Below are 22,783 nucleotides of genomic sequence, written 5' to 3'. Positions count from 1 at the left end.
GTGCAGATAGACTTTACGATACAGCAAATGTGAGGAACATTGTCTTTAATTGGTGACTCTCTAGGTCAGCGACCTTTTCTAGGTCAGGCACCCATATGGGACATTTAAAAAAGGAGTCTATTTCAGTGGACCACACCTTATTCGAGCAATCTGCCTTGCTTAAAGTGGCACAATTTTTGTTGGGCAGGTGAAGCCTGTCCTGTGTTTCCTTTAGGGAGTGGAAAGGCAGGTGTCAGCTTTCCCCTCGTTCACCCCGAGCACTGTGCAAACTCCCAGACTGTAGCCCGCGTGAACTCAGCAGATAAGCTTCAGCTAACACTGACATCACCTTATTGAATTAGGCTGTTTGTGTGGCAGCCACCAGGGAAGCCACCTCCACCTCTGCTTCTCACCTGTTAACAGGTGGGAGGGAAGTCGAAGCCACCTCAGAGGAAATTAGCAGGCAACTTTGTTTGGATGCCAGCTGGGCGTACTATAAACGAGAGCTTTTGATGTGAATTGTTTGACAGGCCTTTGTTAGAAAGAAACGCAAAGGTAATATCAGTGCAAACCAGGTAGGGAGATTGTCTGCAACAGTGAAAACAGAGTGTTAATTAGAAATAAAAACCTTTTAGAACATTCAGATGACTTGCATTAACGTCTGAATACAATGTAATTTTGTAAACATGCATGTAAAATTGTTACTAATATGTATTCTGAATATATGAAAATGGCTGTATAATATAGTTTTTGCTTCCACAACATGTTTTCAAGAGAAAACAGAAACGTAGACAACTTTCTCTAGAACTGAGAAGGAATTCCACTGATTTTGCACATTTATTTTTCACTGCATAATAAAAATGTTAAGATGTAAACATAGTTATTCAGAGCGGTTTGGTGTGAAATGCTTTGCTGCAGAAAAACGTATTGAGTTCACAGTGGAGCTGAGGAACCAGATATCTGTTTAATGTCTCTAAAAGCAACATAAGCTACGCTTCCATCCAAAGGATTTTTTACGGAAAAATGTTTTAAGGCTTCACGATGTTTCACTGTTGCTGGAACAGAACCTTGTATCTCCAAAATGCTAACTTTACAGGAGAAGGAAAAAACCTACTTTACTTTTAATGCAGGTCAATGGAACCAGAATTTTTTCTAGGTCATTCTGGGCCGTTTCTTTTGGTCCATTCATCATGAAATTTATATACAATGTAAAGGACTGTAGGTATTTTCAAATTATGTCAAAAACTCAAAAACACCAAAAAATGAAGATATGAGGTTTTGTCCCGACAGCAGCAATTTGCTGAAGTAGGCTATGGAAATGTAAATTGTCAGTAATATTTTTTTAAAAATATGGATGTCAGCAAAACTTTTTTTCCCCATTTAATTTTTTTGTAAATAGTTGGTAAAAAATGTCTTTTGTGTGATGGTTCTGATGGAAAAATAACTATAATTAAAAAGTAATAAAATAAAATGAATAAAATCCGTAGATTATGGAAACATGAGGGAAGCCAGTGATACATAAGTTCTAACATACATAAAATTAGAGTTGGAAACATGTCAAATACAACTTTTAAACAGGAAATTACATCATTATGTAAGGCATTTTTTTATCCCTAAAAGTCAGTTTGATGGAAAAAAGATGTTGGATAGTAAAAATCACAATTTTATTTCATTTTTTTTTATCACTTGCAATTTGCCCAGAAAGTCAATGGAAACTTGACAGTTTTGAGATAAAGATTTGGCCATTTTTTTTAAAGCCTTTTATTCATTGTGGTCTAAGGCAAAATAGTTCCCAAAGGAACTCCCCCCTCCATATTTGCCACTATTTAAGAATCACAAGCATTACACATAGAAAAAACGTGTAGGTTCATTGGTGGTTTTTTGTAAACAAAATGGCTTCATTGTGTTTTACAGACAACACAACCCCTGACTCCTATCACCACCACCGTAAAAAACAATCAGGAAGTTTCTCTACGATGAACCATTTCTCTTCATACCGCTCCACATCGTAATAACTGAATTATACTTGCTTTGAAAAACTAGTGGAGCTCTTCTTCAATGAAGGACGATCAATGTATATTGATACTCTTTATGGCAAAACACTGCACATTACACCACGATTCACTAGATATGCTAATCCAGAAGAACTAGCAGTCTTGAGTTACTAAATAAACACAGGTTTTTCTGGCCTTGTCAAAGCTCAGATCTCACATTACGCTGCTCATTGTAACTCATAAACAAATGACCAATCAAAACTGCAATGATCTCCCCTAATAATCAAAAACATCCCAATTTAAAGATGCCACCCGGCACTGATAACACAGATCAGTGTTTCTAAATCACCGTCTTCATCCCATTTGCGGAGCTGTCGCTTGATTATCATATGTAATTTGTGAGTTGGGGCTGAGGGACTGGGGGACTCCTCTAATCCTCTTTGGCTGGCAGCTGCCTGGACCTCTCCTCCCATGTTTTGCTAATTTGAGTCTGTGATGTGGTACGCTTGTTTAGCGCTGATTGCTATCAGCAGCTCAAACGCTGGGGGAAATGGAACCAGGGAGACTGGTACGCTGATCTAAGGCCCTATCTCACCATATTTGCATAAGAGGCAGGGGGCTTTGATATAGAATGAGCAGGTGACACACATTTTGTGATCGCAGGCCACGACCCTCATCGAGTGGGTGCATGGAAGGGGGTGTCGATCGACACCGATAAAAGATATTATGTTTATTAAGCAGCAGGATTAGCAGGCTGGGGAAATCCTTTAGGGAGGGATGTATGTCACATATGGCGATACTGACCCTTTTTGGTAGATATCAAGAAGTTAATGCCTCAGATGAATAAGATTGTAGCTTAGCAGTGAAGCCTGCTTTATCCGAAACAATTTCCCCAGCTGGATCAGGTGGGCTTTCCAAATCTCATGGTATCTTTTAGCACCAGGTCCACCTGCCCTCCTCCTTAAACTCCAAGAGGGTCCAAAAGACATGTTAACACAGCAAACAATAACCTTCTCCCTGCACAACACTAAAGCCGTTGTTAGCAAATGGAGAAGTTTGTGCTTGATCGCTACTGAGAAGGCCATTGTTTAACACTAGTAGGTGTGTTTTCAATTCAGGACCCCCTGCTTCTGTGCTTTTACAGCTCCCCCCAGCTTCCCACAGTGTCTGAGTGGCCAGCACACTCACACTGTACTCGCTCAGTCATTTAGGACAGCCTGAGCTCCGTGTCCTGCCCCTGTTTATCGATCTCATCCCACTGACTGACTCCGCAATTTCCCCACACACGGCAGTGGGCCTCGAACTTCTGCTAAGCATCCCTGCCCTTGGTCTTTTCCCCTAGGATGCCAATGCGATGCAGAGAGAAGTCCATGTCTTGTCCGAGCATTATATCAGAATACGGAGCTGAGATGGGGAGTGGATAATGGGATTCTTGAGTGAAAGGCAGGCATCACAGTTGGATGACGGTATCCGAGGTATTCCAAGAACAAAAAACATTTCCATCAGCCTTTCAGATCAACTATCACTCTAGCTCCTTTTGTAAGTCCTCTAGTCAGTAATTCCTGCTCCACAAATGTAGATGCTGGCATGTTTCTTAGTGGCATTCCTTTAAAAAGACAGTGGCACTGATGGGACTTTTGTTTGCTAGCAAATTCAAGCATCCCAACACTTCTACCGTTCAAACCTCAAAAGCAAAAGGGATTTCTTTGAAAGCTTCCTTGCATTTGAAAGATCAGTCAGCGGGACTCATCTAGCATCTGCACTCTATTTGTGATCAGTAGATTCACAATAGCATGTAGCAAAATCCCGGTAGACACAATCAGGCCAATGGGATTTAACCCCTCATATGTGGAACCCTGCATGGAGTAATGGAGGTGCAGCGAGTGATAGCGCCTCGGCTGCGAATGACCAGCTTGTTCGTGATCTGAATCCTGCTTGATTTCCAGCAGCCCCTCTTAGGACCCCCGCCCTCACTGTGAGCCGTACCACCCGTCACTGATCTGGCGACAGAGAGGCAGCCTGCCACATATGGATCCTCCCTTGATATCATTCAGCCAGCGTGTAATCTTATTATGCAAAGTCTTAATCCGCACCTATGTCCCAATGCCCCAAGGATCGCAATATTGTGATATCAAGGTGCTGGAGGTCATGTCGTGTGATCCCGGCTCTATCCTTTTGAAGAGATGGGGGACTCAGAGGCTGGCTCCCAGGAGTCCAGTAAACTGGATAGAGAGATAGATATATAGACAAAGGGAGAGGGAGGGGGAGAGAGAAATGGGATATATATATCTCGCTGCTGTCGGACAAAAACCTCGAATGTTCATTTTTGTCATTTTTCAGTTTTTGACATAATTTGAAAAAACCTTTTTCTCTTTACATTGTGTATAAATTCATGCAGAATGGAACAGAAGGAACGGCTCAAAATGACTTATATGACGTATATATCAAATGACTTGTATACTATATATATATGTGTACACATACGTGTCAGTGCGACAGTAAGGAAACAAATCTCTGAAATGGTAATTTTACAGGAGAAGGAAAAACAATTCTTTTTTAATGTAATTTTAAGGTAAGCTGATGTAATAAGATTATATCAGCTGATGGTCTGTTTTGTTTTGTGCTTTATTGGTCCTACAAGGGAAATCTGTTATTTTGCTGCCTAACTACGCCCAATCTTGGAGCAGCACAGTATCGCCAGAGGAGCAGCACCACCTGGGGCAGTAGGGGTTTAAGTGCCTCACCTAAGGGCACAACCAGGTACTCCTGGCATTTGAACCCACAACACTGCAATGTTGGGTAATATCTGCACTGTATGTGTGTGTGTGTATATACATATTTCACAATGAATGGACCAAAAGAAACAGCCGAAAATGACTTGGAAAAAATTATCATTTTATCATTTTGGAGATTTGTTTTGTTCCAACAAATATGTATATATATATATATATATATATATATATATATATATATATATATATATATATATATATATAAACAGTCACTGAATAATGAACACATGAACATACATAAATCACAAAACAAACATTTACTGTCCAGATAAATAGCTATATAATTGGAAATTTCCCTGAAAAACAACAAAAAATCTCTCTCCCTCTCCCTATATATATATATATATAATTTTTTGGGGAGGTAAGGATGAGATTGAGGTCTCCAGCTAGGATTAGACTTGGTTTGAAGCAGTGGGATTTTTCCAGCAGATACATTATTGGACGGGGGAATAAGAGGCCACCAGCGTGGTGAAATTGGATCAGGATTGGCATTCGCTGTGAGTCAGCGGCGGCAGCTAAAACAGCAGCTGCCCTGCCGATTTCTCTCTCCTTTCAGGTGGAGCCACCTCCAGTGACTTGGAAAGAGAGAGGATGGGAAGAGAGGGAGGGGTGGGGATAGGGGTGAGAGAGAGAGAGAGAGAGAGAGAGAGAGGTGGGGGTGATAATTTTGAGGTCTGTGAGGTTTAGCAGCAGTGTAATGAGATTAAGTGTAACACCTTTGCGAGTGAAAAAAAGCCACCTGGTGCTGTAACGGGCGGAGAGAGAGGGCACTAATCCGTTCCCATCTCTGGGACGTCATTCAGAAAGGCCGCCAGTGATTTCCGCTCTGCTTGCCTCTAGTTAATTCCATCACCAGGAGAGACGAGAGAGAGAGAGAGATGGAGGAAAAAAGGGAAGAGCTTATTATCCATAACTAAAGCTCTAAAAACATGCAGACAAGACGTCATTCTGGAGTTCAAAGGGGAGATGGCTTTTTACACCACACATTTTCAGCCTGATTCCTCTAAAGCTGTCTCACGAGGACTTTCTCGGGAATGATAGCAAACCTAAACATTGCAATCACGATAACACATCAGTGCTAGCGACGGCATCAGCCACTTGCTGTGATTAAATATCCCTATAAACTTTGAAATGTGACAATCATAAGATGACATGATTTTTCAGTACTTTATAGAGTTTGCAGAAGATCCTCTTATACATGTGTTGACAACTATTGTGAAGTAGAAGCTGGCATGAGACAAGTTCCATCCTCAAAATGGTTCATAGAAACTCCAGCTTGAGGGGGAATTCTACCCATTTAAAAAAAAAAATTCTGGATAATAAAATCATCAAGATGTAAACAAAGTAATTTTCGTGTGGTTTGATGTAAAATTCTCAGTTCTAGAGAACAGAGTCCTAATTTTTGATAGTGAACCAGAGTAAAAGCTCCCTCACATTAAGTTGTTACATAAAATGGTTATGAATATGCTGACTGATGTCTGTGACATCGTTTTATAATACATAAACAAACTCGGAAGACGTGTAGGTTCACTGGTGGGTTTGGATAGGAAATAAAATGTGTATATCTGTGTTGTAGATGCGACCTCTGGTTCCTGAGCCACCACTGTAAAGACATCGGAGTCTGTAGGTTTCTCTGCAATGAACCATTTCACATCGAACCACTCAGGATGACTTTGTTTACATCCTAACGATGAAATTACACAGAAATTTAGAAAAAAATTGTGGAATTCCCCTCAGTCTGGCCATGTTATGTCCTCAGTTGGCCCTGGAACTAATCACAAATGCACTGTAGCTGGTCAGCTTAGAGTGCTATATAAGATGGAGAAACAATTTCTGGTCAGTTGCAAGAACTCACTTCCACCAGAACTAGATTTGGCAAAGAAAGCCATGATAATAAGTACAAAAATCAACTGTACAGACTTTCTAAAAGTCCATTATTAGCGCAAACTGATTCTAGAGCATTTGTGCAATGTGGCTCCCTTTATAACTACAAACTACGCCAGTAAACCGGTCTTTGAGACAGAATTATGGAATATATCTTAACCATGTGATGAGTTTTGCATTGACAAGAGCTTCAACAATTCGCAAACTGTTTCAGCAACTAGGCACAGTAACTAGTTCACTGCTGCCACTGGACATTAGGCCAACAGTAGCCTTCAATTCCAAGTGATACAATATCGCCTAGATCCACTGACCCACCACTGTGAAATCAGCCCTCTTTCTTGAGGGATGTCAGTAATGTTTTCTAGCAAATTGCAGCTACACTGGGAGTGAGGTGGGGATAAAAACAGGGATCGAAAACTTTAAACAAAGTTGCAGTGTTTGTTTTATTGAGTTGAATTAATCTGACATGCTTCAGTTCGGGTAGACTCAAACGTATCCATTAATATTAATTATCATTTTGAAATTTAGTAAAACAGATGTCCTTGCTATGTCACCAAACATTTAGCAGGCTAGCTAACACTGCTTGCTGCAGTGGTGTTTTTGAGGGATGGATTATTCAGACTTGTAGTAGAGCGGAGATATAAGCTACGAAGTTCATTCAAGACCAGAACTGGGAACTACGCTGTGTCTGCATCACATTGGTGCTACTTGCAAAGCTTTTCTGAGTTAGCAATGTGGTCTTTTATGCTTTGTGACTGACAATGAAAAGGCCGCACGGTCGCAGCATTAAAAGCTTCAGAGCTATTTTTCTGCTGCTTTTTTTTTGCTAGTAGAAATGCAAACTACTCCTGTTTGTCACTCACTTACAAAACATAACTTTCAGCCGTGCTGACCACATTGCTTTTGGTGTAACCGAGCTTGCTTTAGCCTAATTTGTGCAGGGTGCAGTGGGCTAACCGCAGTTAAAGTAGTATTCCTGATGCAAACGCATAGGCATATTCATTTTTGAGTTTTGCACATATGCCATCCCAGCACCCCAGCAGTGCTATCACATCACAAACTGTTGAAAACTGTCCACTGCGACAAGCCATTCGGGCACAATTTGTGCATCCATCAGTTCTCTGTGAAGCAGCAAGTGATGGTTATGCTACAGAGATTGCAGAGCTTGCTAGCCTGACAACATGGATCAAAACAAATTCAAAGAAGAGATAATATCCAAATAATTCTTAATGAAATGCATTAATGTTTTCATACTGAAGAGAGCTGAATGGGTCACGTCCAAATACTAAACAAACCAGTGTATTCATATTATTTTTATACTCTAAGGGTGCCTTCAGACAGCAGAGCGTATTCTACAAATAAATCCACGGCTGAACTGCAAGGAAAACTGTGACAAAACAGAGAAGGAGCGGAAATTATTGTGCTTCTTTTTGGAAGAGAAAGACAGGGAGAAAAAGTCCAGCAAGCTTCATTCTTGTAAACATTAGCAGTGTTAGCAAGGGCTTTGAACACCCCAACACTATATTTCTAGATTAAAATAAGTTGTTCACCATCGACTATTGTCAATTAATGAGTATCTTCGTCTAATGTGCCCTCCACATCCTGATGAGTGGAGCTTATCGGCTAAAAGCTGCACTTTGTACGATTTTTTTTATGTACGAGTGATTGAAGCAGCATTACTGAGTCATGAAAAACAAAAACAGGCCAAAATATGGTGAGCGTGAGCTGCTGCGAGTCACCCTGTAAAGCATGAAATAATCATTTAAAGTCAGAGGTGTCTGATTGGACCACGTCACACGCACAGGCTCATAAAGAAGGTCTGGCTCGATGTTTAGGTCTCAAATGCAAAATCAACATTATACTGATGAAGATATGAGGACAGTAGTAGACAATTCACTCACATCCTCAGAAGACTTGTCCTTCTCCAAGTTTTGACTGAGTTCTCATTGAATACACTTTCAACGCACTTACAATCATTAGATTCGTCCACTCAGGGAAGGGGTCTGAAGCACAACCCACGTTACAAAACGTTCTTCCACACATTGTGTGCAATTTCACATTTCCACCAGAGAGGTCTCCAAATCTCCAAAACTTACACAGTGCAGCTTTAATTTTGAACATTTTTCAATCCAATCCGCGAGGATGAGCGGCAAAAGACCTGCCAACAACAGAGAAAAAAAATGCATCCTGCTGGTATGTTATTATGTTTGTTAATGTAAAAACCAGTAACATTGTGCAAAAGTGGACTTCAAAACATAAGGACTTTCTGATGAGTCTTATCTCACTTCACAGCATCTTTGGTGGATCTGCATTTGGATCCTGGCATGAAAATGTGAACCCCTGATCCAGTCAGTGAAAATTTGAGCTTTATGCTGAGAAACAAATGATGGGAGCCATTCTGACCATTTACATACCACTAAACTCAGTTCCAAAGTAATTTGCTCTAGTATCCAGACATTCTCGCAGAACTCAATGCATCTGGTACCAGGACTAGTGAAAAAAATCTGACGGCTAGATAACAGCAGAGGGCAGTGTGTTTCTGGAACCCAACAGGGGGGCAAGAAATGAACTCCACTGCTCAGCTGCGGTAAAGGCTTCTGAAGGATACACAGTGTAATTCTTCCCAATTATCACAATCATCACTACATCGCACTCCAAGCAGCTACCAATCAGCAGCATGACTGATGGCCAATAACCAATTAGCAGTCTGGCTCATGGCAAATTTGGACCTCGCAGCCAAAGATGGCTTAGTCAGACTAAACCCTTCAACGTCCAACTTTCAGTTTACAGTTAATGGCCGATTATCTGCTAGCTACCCCCCTGGGACACGCAGCTACAAAACAACACTGGCCTCGCAAGTCACAGAAAGCCTGTGTGTGCCAATCTGAATGACATGAGAACATTTAGAAGCAGACACATGGGGGCCTTTCCAGTGATGGGGTCAACATAATGAACACAAGGGAGGGTGCAGAGTGGGTTTGGGTGAAGGAGGGGGTTGCGCTTGTGTGATTAACAATCTGGGGTTATTTTTAAGTCAGGTTCAGGCAGGTCTGGGCTTGCAATGGGTTTGAGGGTGGGGGATGGGAGGGCACTCAAGGGTCCTGGGCTCCAGCAGTGTCGCTCACATCGGGGACGCGATCGCAGCCAGACTCCCCTCTGGCAACTGCTTTCACAACAAACGTGTAAATAGGCTTTTAAATTCAACGCTTGCGTCCAACTTTCACTCTTTTCTTTCTCTGTTAGCATCAGTGAGGTTAAGCTAAGGCACAGGTTACAGCGTTTTTAGCAAGAAGCTGCATTTGTTTCTGCTTTTGATGGCGTTTGAGAGGATTTAGGATGCTGCATGTAAGCGCTACAAGGTGAAGGTTTGGTTTAACGCTACCGAATGCGCAGCGATCACCCTCTCCTGCTCTCTCTCTCTCTCTCCCTCACTCGCACACATACACATGCACAGCAGTCCAGGATTGTACTGAGGGCTGTTAGTGTTAGTGCCAGTTGAGTGAGCTGGATGATGGGTTGGGCAGCGAACCTCTGGCTCTCTGACACAGTCTCCTGTCATAAACAAAGAAACAATGAACACACAGGCACAGTGCAGCCTGCAATCCAACAGCCCCCACCACACAAACACACATACACAAACATATTTAGGCATATTTCACCTTCCGCGCTCAGTGAGACGAATATCACGACCATAAAATTCAACAAACAACCAAAGAAAAAGTGAACCAAGCTGCTACTGTTACTACAAAAAAAAATCCAATGTTTTTTTGTGTGAAGTTCACACTGTAAGCTTTGACAAGGCTTTGGAAAACCAAGCTTTCCTCGCTTTTTCAAAATAAGAGTTTGATGTAGCATCTAAACGTTGTTAAAGTTTCAAAACATACCATTATCTCCACAGTCCATACAGTCCAGATATGGATACTAAGTGCTGAATTCATTGTTTTTGTGAGCAGATTTGCTTCGATCATTCCTACAACAGTTTAGCTCCGCCCATTCACGCTAAAGTTATAAGGAGTGTTTTAGTCCAGACAGCTTTCTGAATGAGGCACAATACAGGGCAGCCAATCAGAACAGAAGATCATTTACATATAACTGTGTTAAAGGTAACAAAAACAGTCTAAGGGATAAAAAGACGTCAGAAAAGGGTCATGCAAAAAGTAAGAGTGACCATTTTTGGTACATAACACCACACAAATGTTAGAATTGGACCTCAAGGAAACAAATAGAATGAAATACAAGAAAAATTTAGGAACGGGCCCTTTAAAATACTGCTATTCTCCAGCAGTTTTGCTATTTTTCAACCTTGTGGCAAGAATAATTCTGCAGTTTTCACAAAATTTTAACTCTTTAAAAAGTACACAAAGTCATTCATGTGAAATTCTCCATTCTAGAGAAACAGAGTCAGTACTGTTCGCAGTGGTAGTGATAGGAACCGGACTAGAAGGTCCCTCACAGAAGATTAATAAATAAAAATCCATTTGTGGTGGAGGGGTACATGCAAGTTGTGGTAAGGCAAAATAGTCCCCAGAGACTTTTTTGGATTTACAAATATAACTATTTTACCATTATCAACATTGCATATAAAAACTATAAAAATAGGTAGCTATTTGTATCGTACACATCATGACCCCTGGTTCCTACCACCACTGTAAATAAATCTGAGTCAGTTCGTTTCCCTACAGTGAAACATTTCACATCACTCTGAATGACTATTTACATCTCAATAACTGAATTATGCAGCAATTTTGAGAAATCGGTGGAATTCCCCTTTACTAAAGAACATAACGCATGTAATCTTACAACTCCAACAAATTGGAATACCGTTCTACTTTTTCACTTATTTCAAAGATATAGTGGCACATTTCTATATGTGAACTTCACCATCCTCCCTCTTAGCCGGGGGAACCCAGTGAACTCTAGTATAGCTAGTATAGCTAATCAGAACACTGCTAACAGTACTAATAATAGCCATTTTTTTTGCCAAACTGGTCAGTAAATATTTTCAGATACTTATGTTACATTCATAATTCACACAGCAACCCAATAATTTGATGTTTAACTGTTTTAACTGATACTGCATATTAGCATTAGCACATAGCTAAAAAAGCTATTAGCCATTTCCACAACACTACAGCCCCTGAATGCAGCAATCAAGCAGCCATCTGACTCTGTTTGCTCTCAGGATTCAGTGGAGAAGCTTGGATTGAAATGTCTTCCTGATCTTAATGGTAAACATTAATGCTTGGGTAAAGAGAGGACATGCAGTCTTTTTGTTAGCTATGGCTTTTGAGGCATTGATACAAAGAGGAAAGACCCCAAATGCACATCCAAATTTCTTATTTCCTCTTAGATCTTAAAGACTAATTTGGTTTGAATAGGTTAGTAGACAAAGGGCTTGACATCTGTAGCGAAGGTGAGGATTTCATCTTGCCTGATAAGCAAATCTATGTATAAATCCACATATTCATCAAGCTATCATTAGTGTTTCTGAAAGAAAGGTTAAAAGAAAAAAGCAAGCATGCTTGTAAATATTGGACATAAGATGAGAAGACGCAACAGTTTGAGCTCTCCTCTTTCTAGTAGATGATTAGCCAATCAGGAGGTAACACCTGCTGGTGCCTGTGAATGCCAACTTTTGTGTGGCTAACACCCATGAGCCCAGGGACACAATTGCATTTGCGGTCTCGGCCAAAACTGGGAAGCCATTTTAAAGATTTGAGCTGGGATATGAACTCGAAGTGGGGGAAGGGAGGGTCCTCTTTTGTCTGCCTGAGATTATGGCTGAGTTCAAGGAGAGAACAGGAGGAGAGAGAAAGCGAAGAAAGTTAATTAAAGGAAAAAGAGTGGCTTTCTGCCCCTCCACCTCCGAGCGTCAGGCCTTCTTTGAGGAAAACGCTTTTCAGGGATACCTGTGAAGTGAGTGGGAGATCAGTGAAACCCGCCGGTTCTCACTTGACGGGGGTTTAAGGTTACCGCTGCCATTCTCACGCACATACCACGGCACAACAGGACTTCCACATCTCCAATAATGTGAGAAAATACATTAAGTATCTGAGGTCATACCGGGCTACGTTCACCTGCTGATGCGCTAAACTTTTTACTATCAATTTCACACAAAGACATGGCTTTGTGGCTGAACGAAAGCTGGCACAGATGATGATATAATGCTAAATGTAGGCAGCTGAATTTCACTCATTTCTAGCAATGTTAGCATTTTTATTATTTCACTGTAGAGGTACACCACCTTTCATTTCCAATAATGATGACAGTAGTGGGACTCTGCATGATGCACTGACTTGAAACTGTGGTTAGTTCATAAAACCTTTAGTTTCCAACCTGACATGCTTGACTTTGTCCATCAGTTTTCCTACTGCCATGCACAGTCATTGCTGCAGTGTTGTTTTCCCGCAGCTCATAGCACCATCAGGTTCAATATACCTTCATAAAATGAGCCTCTCATCATAGAGAAACCTTCAATCTGACATACAGAGCTAAAGTGCTTACATGCAGTAAATGTGGTGTTCAAAGGAAGGAGCAAAACAACTTAAAACAGTTGGCTAGCATGTAGTTTGGTTAGATAGGTATGCTAGCTAGTGCTCTAGTGCCAAGTTGTCAGCTAATCTATCTGAAGTTTTTGTAAGTTACACATCACATTTCTTTAAAACTTATAATGCTGGCTAGCTAGCATACTTGCTATACAAAGTACATGCCAGCCAAATAGCTGGGTGGATTGGCTACTACGCTGGCTAGCTAGCACAGATGCTATACAAAGTAATTGCCAGCCAACTGTTTCAAATTGTTTTGCTTTTTCCTTTAAACACTACATTTACCGCATGTAGCACTTCAGTTCTGACATCAGAGTGAAGGTTTTCCTGAAAGGCCCGTTATTTGAAGCTTTGTCAAACCAGAACGTTTTTAGTTGGGGTGTTAGCCTGCAGCTAATAACGAGACCTGCACTTGCACCCCAGACACTTGAGACTCGACCAGCACTCACAACCCAGAGACTCAAGAATCGACTTGGTATTGCGCCCCAGAAACTCTCACTTGAACCCTAGTGACTTGAGACCCGACTTGGACTCACATGAAGCAACTTTTAAACCCTCCAGTATCGGCTAAAACTGATACTGATCTGATATTGTTGATAAGCTTTAAAATGAAATACTTTACATATTTATATATCATGTTTGAACGACTCAAACACCGCTACCTCACTCCTACTATCACATGAGCACAGGTGATACTCCTTATGGGCCGGCACAGGTTAAGTCACCAATTATGTTGCACAGTGACATGATTAGTGATGCAGCCATTCAAAGTAATCTCCTGCTCACATGAAAGACATCCTCCAGAAACCTTTGCACAGATACTGAGGGACTGGCAATAGACTGGCATGAAATTAAGCTAAGGTAGCACCGCTAACCTTACTGCATTGTGGGAGGGCTCATGAAAGTCTTCATTCTGACAGAGGAGTACCTTCATTCCTGTCACTGAGGCAAACAGTACTTTGTCTGTTTGACGCACATCAGTGGTCAAGCACACAAAGTGCATTAAAAACTTGCTTGTCAAGGAAGAAAGCCTAGTCACAGCACCGATGTATGCACTTATGGGGAAAAGACCTTAGAAATAAATATCAGGTTGGGCTATAGTGTGACCATAGAGTCTCCAGAGACTCTAGAGCAAGCAGGACCACAAGGTAATCGCCAGTATGAAGGGATCTTGAGTGAACTTAATTTGAGGCCTACTTGTGTCAGCATACCATACGAAAACATTTACACCAAGGGTGAATCTCAGATCCCTTAAGAAAAGCATTGATCACTAGTACAGCATCAGTATCAACCATGTTCTTATAGTCCCTCATAGTGCCACTAGCAAAGCTAGGATTATTCTATTTAGCATATTCTGCTGGTTTTCAGCTTTGCACCAGTGCATCTTGGCCCAAGAGCTGGACAGCTTTAACAGAGAAATCTGACATTATTGTACAGTATAGTATAGTAGAAGTGTCTCAATGCCAGGTGTGCAGTACATAACTCAATAACTCCAAACTTAACTCATGCTTCAGGAAAGTCGGTATGTCAGGGCTTAAGTCCCTGTGGGGGCACATATGAGCCATATGTATGGGAGAGTATTTCATGCTTTTGGCTCTTAGTGGACACAATGCAGTCTGCAAACAGCTGGTGAATACCCTAGAGACCAGCGACAGGTCAGACCGGAATAGAAAGTCGCTTAACTTTGGTGGAAATGGGGCTTTTGCGCAGTGCTGGGTGCTAAGCACTTTTTGGACCATGGTCTGTCAGAAAGAATATACGAGCATAGGTCTAAGGTAGCAAGGCGCTCCTGCTTCTGATGCATCGCCTTCATTCTAAGATAAACGCATCATCAGACAGAGCCTACCCTAATGATCTGTGTTGAGGCAGAAAGGACAGAGCTTGTGGTCAACACAGGGTTCCAACAGTGTCAAGCACAATTTCTGTAGACTGAGTCAGTAGCTAGCTCTGCAGTAATAGCCAGTGAAACTGTTCTTTGAGTACTATTTTAGTACCAGTGGTAGTACATCCAAATGGCTTTTGTAAAGGCAGTGCTCTGAGGAAGCAGTCGCATCCCAAATTAGTAGTCAACCTGAGCAGGAGTGAAAAAAATAGGACTTTTAATTGAGATTAGGACGCTTTGTCTCATGCCTCTTTACCACTCAAATAGCAATTTCTATACTGCAACAAGCCAATGGTTGGTTCAAGAAAACTATTAATAATACTGGACACAGGACATTTCTAAAGGTCTTCCTGGATATTTAATATTGCTTATTAGAAATCGCAAACATTCTTCCACTGCATTACCCGTTGGGCTCTGGCCTTGGGTCTAAGGTGATGCCAGATTTGGGTTCTGGGTGCTAAAACAAAAGCAAACCAAGCCCAATTTCAACAGGATTCAATGTACATGGTGTCCTGTACAGATTTTATTTCTGTCCAGATTGTCCATGTCAGTGACTGTCTCCCTCCTCAATCCCCAAAGAAAATTCCTGACCAAATTACCTATTGGTTTTCACCAAACTCAGCGGTGGTCTGATAATTTTAGTCCTGCCTGGATACACACCTCCATGATTTTCTGGGCAGATATAATTGGTCTCATAGTGCACATACTTACATTAACATCTCAAGAAATATCCATAGATTTATTTATATTCTCTTTCTTGTCCAGTGCCTGTTCTTTGACAGTTTGCACACCACACTCTTAAAAAAGATGGTTCTTCAAGGGTTCTTTAGTAAAGAAAATGGTTCTATATGATATATATAATTCTATATAATGGCACCATGAACATTCAAAGAACTCTTTGCATGATTAAAGGGTTCTTTGCATAGCTAAAGGGCTCTTCAGATTGATGGAGAATGTGTTATATACAGTTCTTGAAAAAGGTTTTTGGTGCAATATTGAGCCACTTTCAAAAAGGTTCTATACAGAACCATCTACAGCACATTCTTCATCAATCTGAAGAACGCTTTCACAATGCAAAGAACCCAGTAATTATGCAAAGGGTTCTTTGAATGTTCATGGTTCCATACAGAACCATCTACTTTACTAAACCCTTGAAGAAGCATCTTTTTTAAGTGTGCATGATGCAAATGGAGCGTCATCATATGACCGCGTGGGACGAAAATATACGGGTTCTAAGAAAATACAGCCCATTAGAAACTTGTTTATCTTGCGGTTCTTTTAGCATTGATGAGATGTGTAAAAATGTTTCTGCACACGTCCCCCTTATAATCTCATCCAACCTAAACAGGGCTTAAAACTGAACTCTAGGAACAAAAGTGAACTGACTCTTACTGAGCAAAAAAAATGCTTAAAATTTAATTATTAAAATGATTATATTCTACAATTTAGTTGCCAACAACGCTTCCCCAAAACAACTGGAGGACATGTCCACCATCCAGTGTGAAATCCAAAGTGCAGACCAGGTGAAAAGTTAGGCCCTCACAAAAATAGCACGATGATGCCCATCACTGGACTACAATGTGTTGTTGATCCTGTCTGCACATATAGGGGGGGACAGCAGACGTAATTAGAGCTTTGACAAGCCCACTCTCTAAAAGTGATGAGATTATCCCTAATTGATGTCAGTATGGATTAAGATTCGGTTCGCTGCAGGCCCACTGGCAGGTCCAGCTTCGGCCCGGGCTGCGAGGAGGGGACGCCGATGAAAAGCGTGGTTTTTGCTCCACTCAAGCTGCTTCTTCTGTGAGAGGACGGATTTTAGCAAACAGCCTAATGACTCCGTTTGAAGTCTTAATCAACCCGTGACCTTCTTCCAATGATGTAACCCCGCAGATCCCCTGATTATTGGGAAAAAGAGGGACAATAAGAGGGGAAAAAAAGATTGGTCTCTGTTAGCGGAGTGTGGAGGCAGTTTGTGACTTCATTGTGAAGAAGGGGAAAAACGCATTTATTTACATGCAAACAAAGTTAACAAGAGCTAGGAGGTTACTGAGCCATACTGTCCCTACAAAGCCGGGGGGGTGCGTGTGGGGGGTGCTGGGGAAAAATGCCACGTTGCTCTGGTTAGCGTCTGGTCTGGTCTGTGAAAAAGAGCACAAGTAGCTCAGAGGGAATGACCTAAGGGCTTTTAGGAAAGAGAAAGACACGACCCACTTCCTTAAAGAGGTATTTGATGACGTACTTATTGTAAAGCAGGCCTATATGAGAATTAATGCGTTATATTTTGGTCAACAACCAAAACATAGCATTTCAACAGCAATGTGAAAATCTACCATTATATTTCCAGCAGAGGGAAAGGACAGAGTTCATGAAAATCAGTTGAAAAAAATGGAAACAAATACATTTTTTTTTTAATAATATATTGTATATTAAACAAGTTCAAATTTCACTACTGTACATTAAAACAATAAATATGAAAGCTTTTTTTTTGCATAAGAGCACAACCAGAAGCTTTAAAGTTCTTTAAAGGTCTCCGTTAACCAGATTTTCCACTTAACATATTAAAAAGATCACTCTGATGAGATCAAAAACACGTCTGTAAAATTATGACCTAATTATACCATGTTTTTATTTTCTTTCCCATGAACGAATACAAGAAATCACATAGTAAGGCAACTTTACAAATGCTCACATAAACACAGGGCGTCACGTAGACCTCCTCACTTCAATACTGAGCGAACACGTGTCACAGCACACCACAGAGTCTTCGTCCTCGGCTTCCTCCTTTTCTAGGTGAAACTCCCCACCACAGCGACAGCTGTAGGAGTAACATTCATTCTCTGAAAAGGAGGTGAAATATTGATTGGAGCACAGCAGCTATTGTTGTGTACCAAAAGTCATCTTCATGCAGTCCAGATCTGTGGAGATCTTTGTATTGTCTGTTGTTGTGCCTCACTGGAAATTAGTTTTTTCTAGGGCTGCAACTACCAATTACTTCTATAAGTGGTTACTCTATCAATTTGTTGTCAATTAATAGACTAATCCAACAGTTATGTTCCTGTTTTAGTGAAAAATAAATTAAAATAATGGCACAAGAAACCCAACTCTAAAAATTCATCATCTCAAATATTAAACTCCTTTGGTTTACATTAATGTTACATTTATTTTTTAGTTACATTTGCTGCATAATCAAAAGTATAACTGCAACAAATTGCTCTATTTTTCAACTTTTCACCTTTTCTTTTTTCTCAGTTCTAGCAAATGTATAATCATTTATCTGTTTTCTATTGTCACTATTTATGATTCTGAGCGCAGCATGTCTTAAAAGACTTGATTGACATCTGATCTATCATTGGCTAGAAGTTTATGAATGAAACTTCTCTACGTTTATAGCTTGCATGAACAAATGTGACTTTATTTTAATAAATGTTTGCCCTGAGATGTTCTGTTTCCAACATGTAGGCTAACATTACTTTTGCTGGGCTGACTTAGCCACTTAAGCTAGTTAGTTGAAAGCACTTTCCCAATATCAGCAGGGGCAGAAACTGTTGAAACGCTGGTGCTTTTGTATCATTTGTGCATTTTTGTTGTTGTGCTGCCGTGACACATTATCACTGTTTTGTATATCACATATTGCCCCAAACTGTGAGTTGTGTGCATCTTAGTGTTTTGGGTTTACCTCCTTTTGCTGTTGCAATCACTTAAAGCTGCACTATGCAAGATTTTTTTTATTGTTAAAATTGAAAGAAACAGCATAACTGAGTCAGGAAAAAAAAACGTGTCTGTGTGCTGTTGTGAATCACCCTGTAAGGCTTGAAAAATGAAAGGCATCATGTCAGACTTTGCGGGCGTTTATTAAACCACGTCTTATATCTCTACATATTAATGTCACACACACAGCCTCAAAAAGAAGGACTGACGGAATGTTTATGTCTTAGATGCAAAATCAACATTATACTGATGAAGACATGATGATGATAGAAGACCATTTACTCACATTCTCTGAAGACACATCCTTTACCAAGTTTTGACTGAGTTCTCTTTGAATTCTCTTTCAATGCGCTCGCAATCATCAGATTCATCCGCTCAGGGAAGGGGTCCAAAGCACAAACTACACTACAAAATGTTTTTTCACATGTCAGAGGCAATTACACATTTTCACCAAAGAGGTCTCCAAATCCCAAAATCTTGCATAGTGCAGCTTTGATGTGGTCTGTGCCACAAACAATTTCTTCTTATAAAGCCTTGTGTTGTAAGTGGATTACAACTTAATGCACATATCAAATGTTATAGTCCATTAATACAATGTTACAGTTGCTGTTTTTTTAAGCTAAAACATCAACTATAAAAATATATATTGATATTTTTTATAGTTAATAAAGTCAACTTTTTTTTTTACATATTACAGCAGCTTTATTTCTGAGAGACAAATAAGAGAAAGGGGGTTTGCAGTGGGTTAAAGAGCTTTGCTTAACGGCAGTAGGCCAGGACAGTGACCACTCACACCCACAACAGTTGGATCTGAACCAGTAACATTCCAGAGACTGGCACAGCTGTTCAGGTAGGCTGGTTTATAAGAGGTGTGTAAAAGTGCTGATTTGGTCATTGATTGTACTAGTTACGGTTGGATCAAGGTTAAGTCTGGTATCTTTAGATTCAGTTGGACCTGTGAGCTTTACTCACCACTGTCCCAGTTCATGTCCTCCACTGTAACACAGGCATCAACTGGCCATCTCTGCTTCAGTTCATGTGCTGCACACACACACAGACAGAGAAGGAAGAGTCAGGATTATGAGACTTTCAACAGGAAAAATAAAATAAAACATAAATAAATAAAATAAAAAGGCAAAACGGTCATTTCATTCTAAGTTACACATGTCGATATTGTCAGTTATTACAATTTCAAATTAAAATTAAAATTTAAAACTACCCGGTATTGGTGACAAAATTTTATTTGTCAGGCTCTAGTAGTAACGACAGTGAGACATGTGTGAATAATCTGATCCACATCTTAATAACCTTGTAAATGTACATTGTTCTTCTGAGCGTGCAGACTCCCTCACTTTAACATCTTAGTGGAGGACACCCTGGGCCGAGAGCAGTGCTGTCGGACCCCCAGCACCTCTGAAAGTGTGAGGAGCAAACGTTCGCCTGCTTAAATATTAACCACATGATCATCAAGGCCAGGACAGGAAGCGCCAGGCCACTTAACAGACAGAAAACTGTAAAGTCGTTTCAGGTGAAACATGGCATGGTCTTAAAAGGCCCTGCCTGTGAATGCACCCAAACAAAGAGCATCATGCATGGAAAAAAAGGAGCTACAGAAAAAAAGAGCAGGATTCTTACAACCCTGAGAAAAACAGAAAGAGCTCACTCCCAAAAGGCTGCTCCAGAAAGTGCCGTCACTAAATTTGAATATATATTAAGAGTGTGAATGACAGTTTCTTGAATACGAAAATATGAAATATGACAATTAATTGTCAAGGGAACAAAATGAGGAGGAAAGAAGAATGAAAGACCAAGATGTAACACATCCTGAGAAAGGGGAAAAAAAAAAACAAAATGGAAAAAAAAACTGCAGCCGTTGCGAGAGAACGGTAATTAGCACGTCCCCGTGCCACTTTTCAACATGTTTGCCTTTAATTAGCCCAGAGACTGCCCTGAGCGCGTGCCATTACAGTTTTGGCTGCATATCATTTCTAAAGTCTGGCAAAGAAATTTGCACCACTAATTCCCATGCTGTAAAAAAAGTGGTCGAGGTGGAGATGAAGAAAAACGTGTCGATATGTTAAACAAAAGACTCATCGGAAACGTGCTTCGCACATACCGAGACGGCGTTCGAATTAGTGAAACGTTCTCATTAACCCGTCAAGCCACTATGCATATTTATCACCAGGAACGTATGAGGAACATAATGATTAATGTAGGCTACAGAAGCTGATCGTGATAAGTTACTACTAAAACACGAGCCCCAAATACCATTACCACTGTCCAGCATTGCGACCCCACAGCATCTTGCCGAGTCTCTAATCCTTGTATGAAGGGTGCCTCGTTGGAATAGGCAAAGACTGGAATCTGCCGATAATAATATTAGCACGTGACCGGGAATCAGTGTTATCAGTTATTTTATTCTGGCAAATCTACGACATAACGCAAGCCAGCTGAGTACTCATATCATCGCAGTTGACGGAAAACCTCGTATCACCAAGATGGCAACTTTTCAAGAGAAGGAAAAATATCCTTAGCTTCCAATGTAAGTTAATGGAACAAGATTTTACTCCAAGTAATTGGAATTATTTCTGTTGATCCGTTCAACATCAAATTGTAACACGATGAGTGAGTTTACATTCATTTAATAATCCCATAAAGGCAGAAAATCATATTTTGTCAGTAATCCAATCAATGCGTTTATATGCACTTGAGTAATCTGCTTTGCAACCAGTCAGAAAACTCACAGAAGAAGACGTGACGTAAACATAATGTAAAACTTAAACTTCATGCTGCAGCTTTTTTTAAAACATCGTGCCACTTTACCTGAAAATATAAACATACATCATCTAGAAGATGAGGAAAAATTTAATTCTTCATTTAGTCAAGCATGTATTTGGTTTCAGTGCGCTCCAAAAGTTTTGCTGCGTCTGGTGGCAACACTGCTTGTTTATTTCCGGTACCGCCGTCTGTTTTCGCACATGCTCAGACTGAGAAATCTGAAAGAAATCAGAGTAAGAGTTTACATGCACTGAGAAATCTGATTACTGAGCTAAAATCCAGCTTTCTTTATCAGATTTCTTAATCGGATTTCTAGACCTTACTCTGATCCAAGAAATTGCAGTGTGCTGTTTACATGACCATTTGAACAATCACATAACCGCAGAAATCGGATTATGATCAGATTATTGAGTGCATTTAAACACACTTACTATAAAGGGCAGCTGGTACTTGCAAATTACCTCAAAAAAAGGAAAACACAAAAACAAAACTGGTGATAAAGTTTTGTTCCAACACCTCATTCACAAGATGAAAAAAAACAACAAAAAATGCATTTCTAGTTTGCTGTGGGTGAGTTTGTAGGTGGAGACTAATGTAAGTGGGAAACCCATTCAAACAAAAAACTCCTGAGCAAAAAACCAATTAATGCTGGTTAAAACAACAAAAAAAAGTTGTGTAAACTTTTGGCACGTGGCGATGAGTATCTCCTGTATTTTATTCAAAATCAACATGACTGCCTGATGCTCCACCCTACAATTGGCTGATGCGTTCTGTCCGAGTAGTTTCACACATGGTCATGTGTTGGTGTGTACTGTCTGTCAATACATCACTTTCATTGAAAACAATGGCAAGAGATGCGTTTTTGAAAGATACCATAATGACCTTGTGAATGTAGCCTTATGCTACCCACTAGCATTTGTGTTTTATATCCGGGCATTCAATTAACCCCCAAAGTCTGAACTTCAAGTAATGAGCAAATAAACAACAATATTTTCTTTGTTCCTGTTGCTTTAAAACAATGGCTAACAAAAATCTGGAAAAATGAAAGAAATAAAAAAATTGGCTTTAAAAATTCATGACCTCCTACCTTGTGGGCTGCTGTAATAAAGCTGGATTGTAAGCTAAAATGTGAGCAGGAGCTTTGACAGATAACAGGTGGTAAAAGTCAACTATATGTGGAACCAAGAGATACCATTAAACTCCAATAAGAGGTTTGAT

General features: G+C 40.3%; 1 protein-coding gene across 5 annotated transcripts in view; it reads right to left on the bottom strand.

Moving 5' to 3' along the window:
- Nucleotides 1-1,668: 1,668 nt before the first annotated feature.
- The window catches only part of dnajc24 (DnaJ (Hsp40) homolog, subfamily C, member 24), a 47,179-nt gene continuing 26,064 nt past the window's right edge, over nucleotides 1,669-22,783 (bottom strand). The window contains exons 4-7 of one of the 5 annotated variants that reach the window (XR_005007130.1): nucleotides 19,760-19,828; nucleotides 17,769-17,916; nucleotides 5,505-5,601; nucleotides 5,207-5,340 (exon numbers count right to left, since the gene is read on the bottom strand). Coding sequence is in view for 4 of the 5 variants with exons in the window: in XM_036568105.1 (XP_036423998.1) it covers nucleotides 17,783-17,916; nucleotides 19,760-19,828 (203 nt within the window). In the remaining variant the exon portion in view is untranslated. Of the gene's footprint in view, nucleotides 4,196-5,200; nucleotides 5,602-16,840; nucleotides 16,975-17,468; nucleotides 17,917-19,759; nucleotides 19,829-22,783 lie in introns of those variants that run through there. The other 4 variants (XM_036568105.1, XM_036568104.1, XM_036568106.1 and 1 more) reach the window with 4 other exon arrangements.

The sequence above is a fragment of the Colossoma macropomum genome, unplaced genomic scaffold (genome assembly GCF_904425465.1).
Source record: "Colossoma macropomum unplaced genomic scaffold, Colossoma_macropomum, whole genome shotgun sequence".
NCBI lineage: Eukaryota > Metazoa > Chordata > Actinopteri > Characiformes > Serrasalmidae > Colossoma > Colossoma macropomum.
The sequence above is the reverse complement of the archived record's forward strand: the minus strand, read 5'-3'. Positions and strand labels throughout refer to the sequence as shown.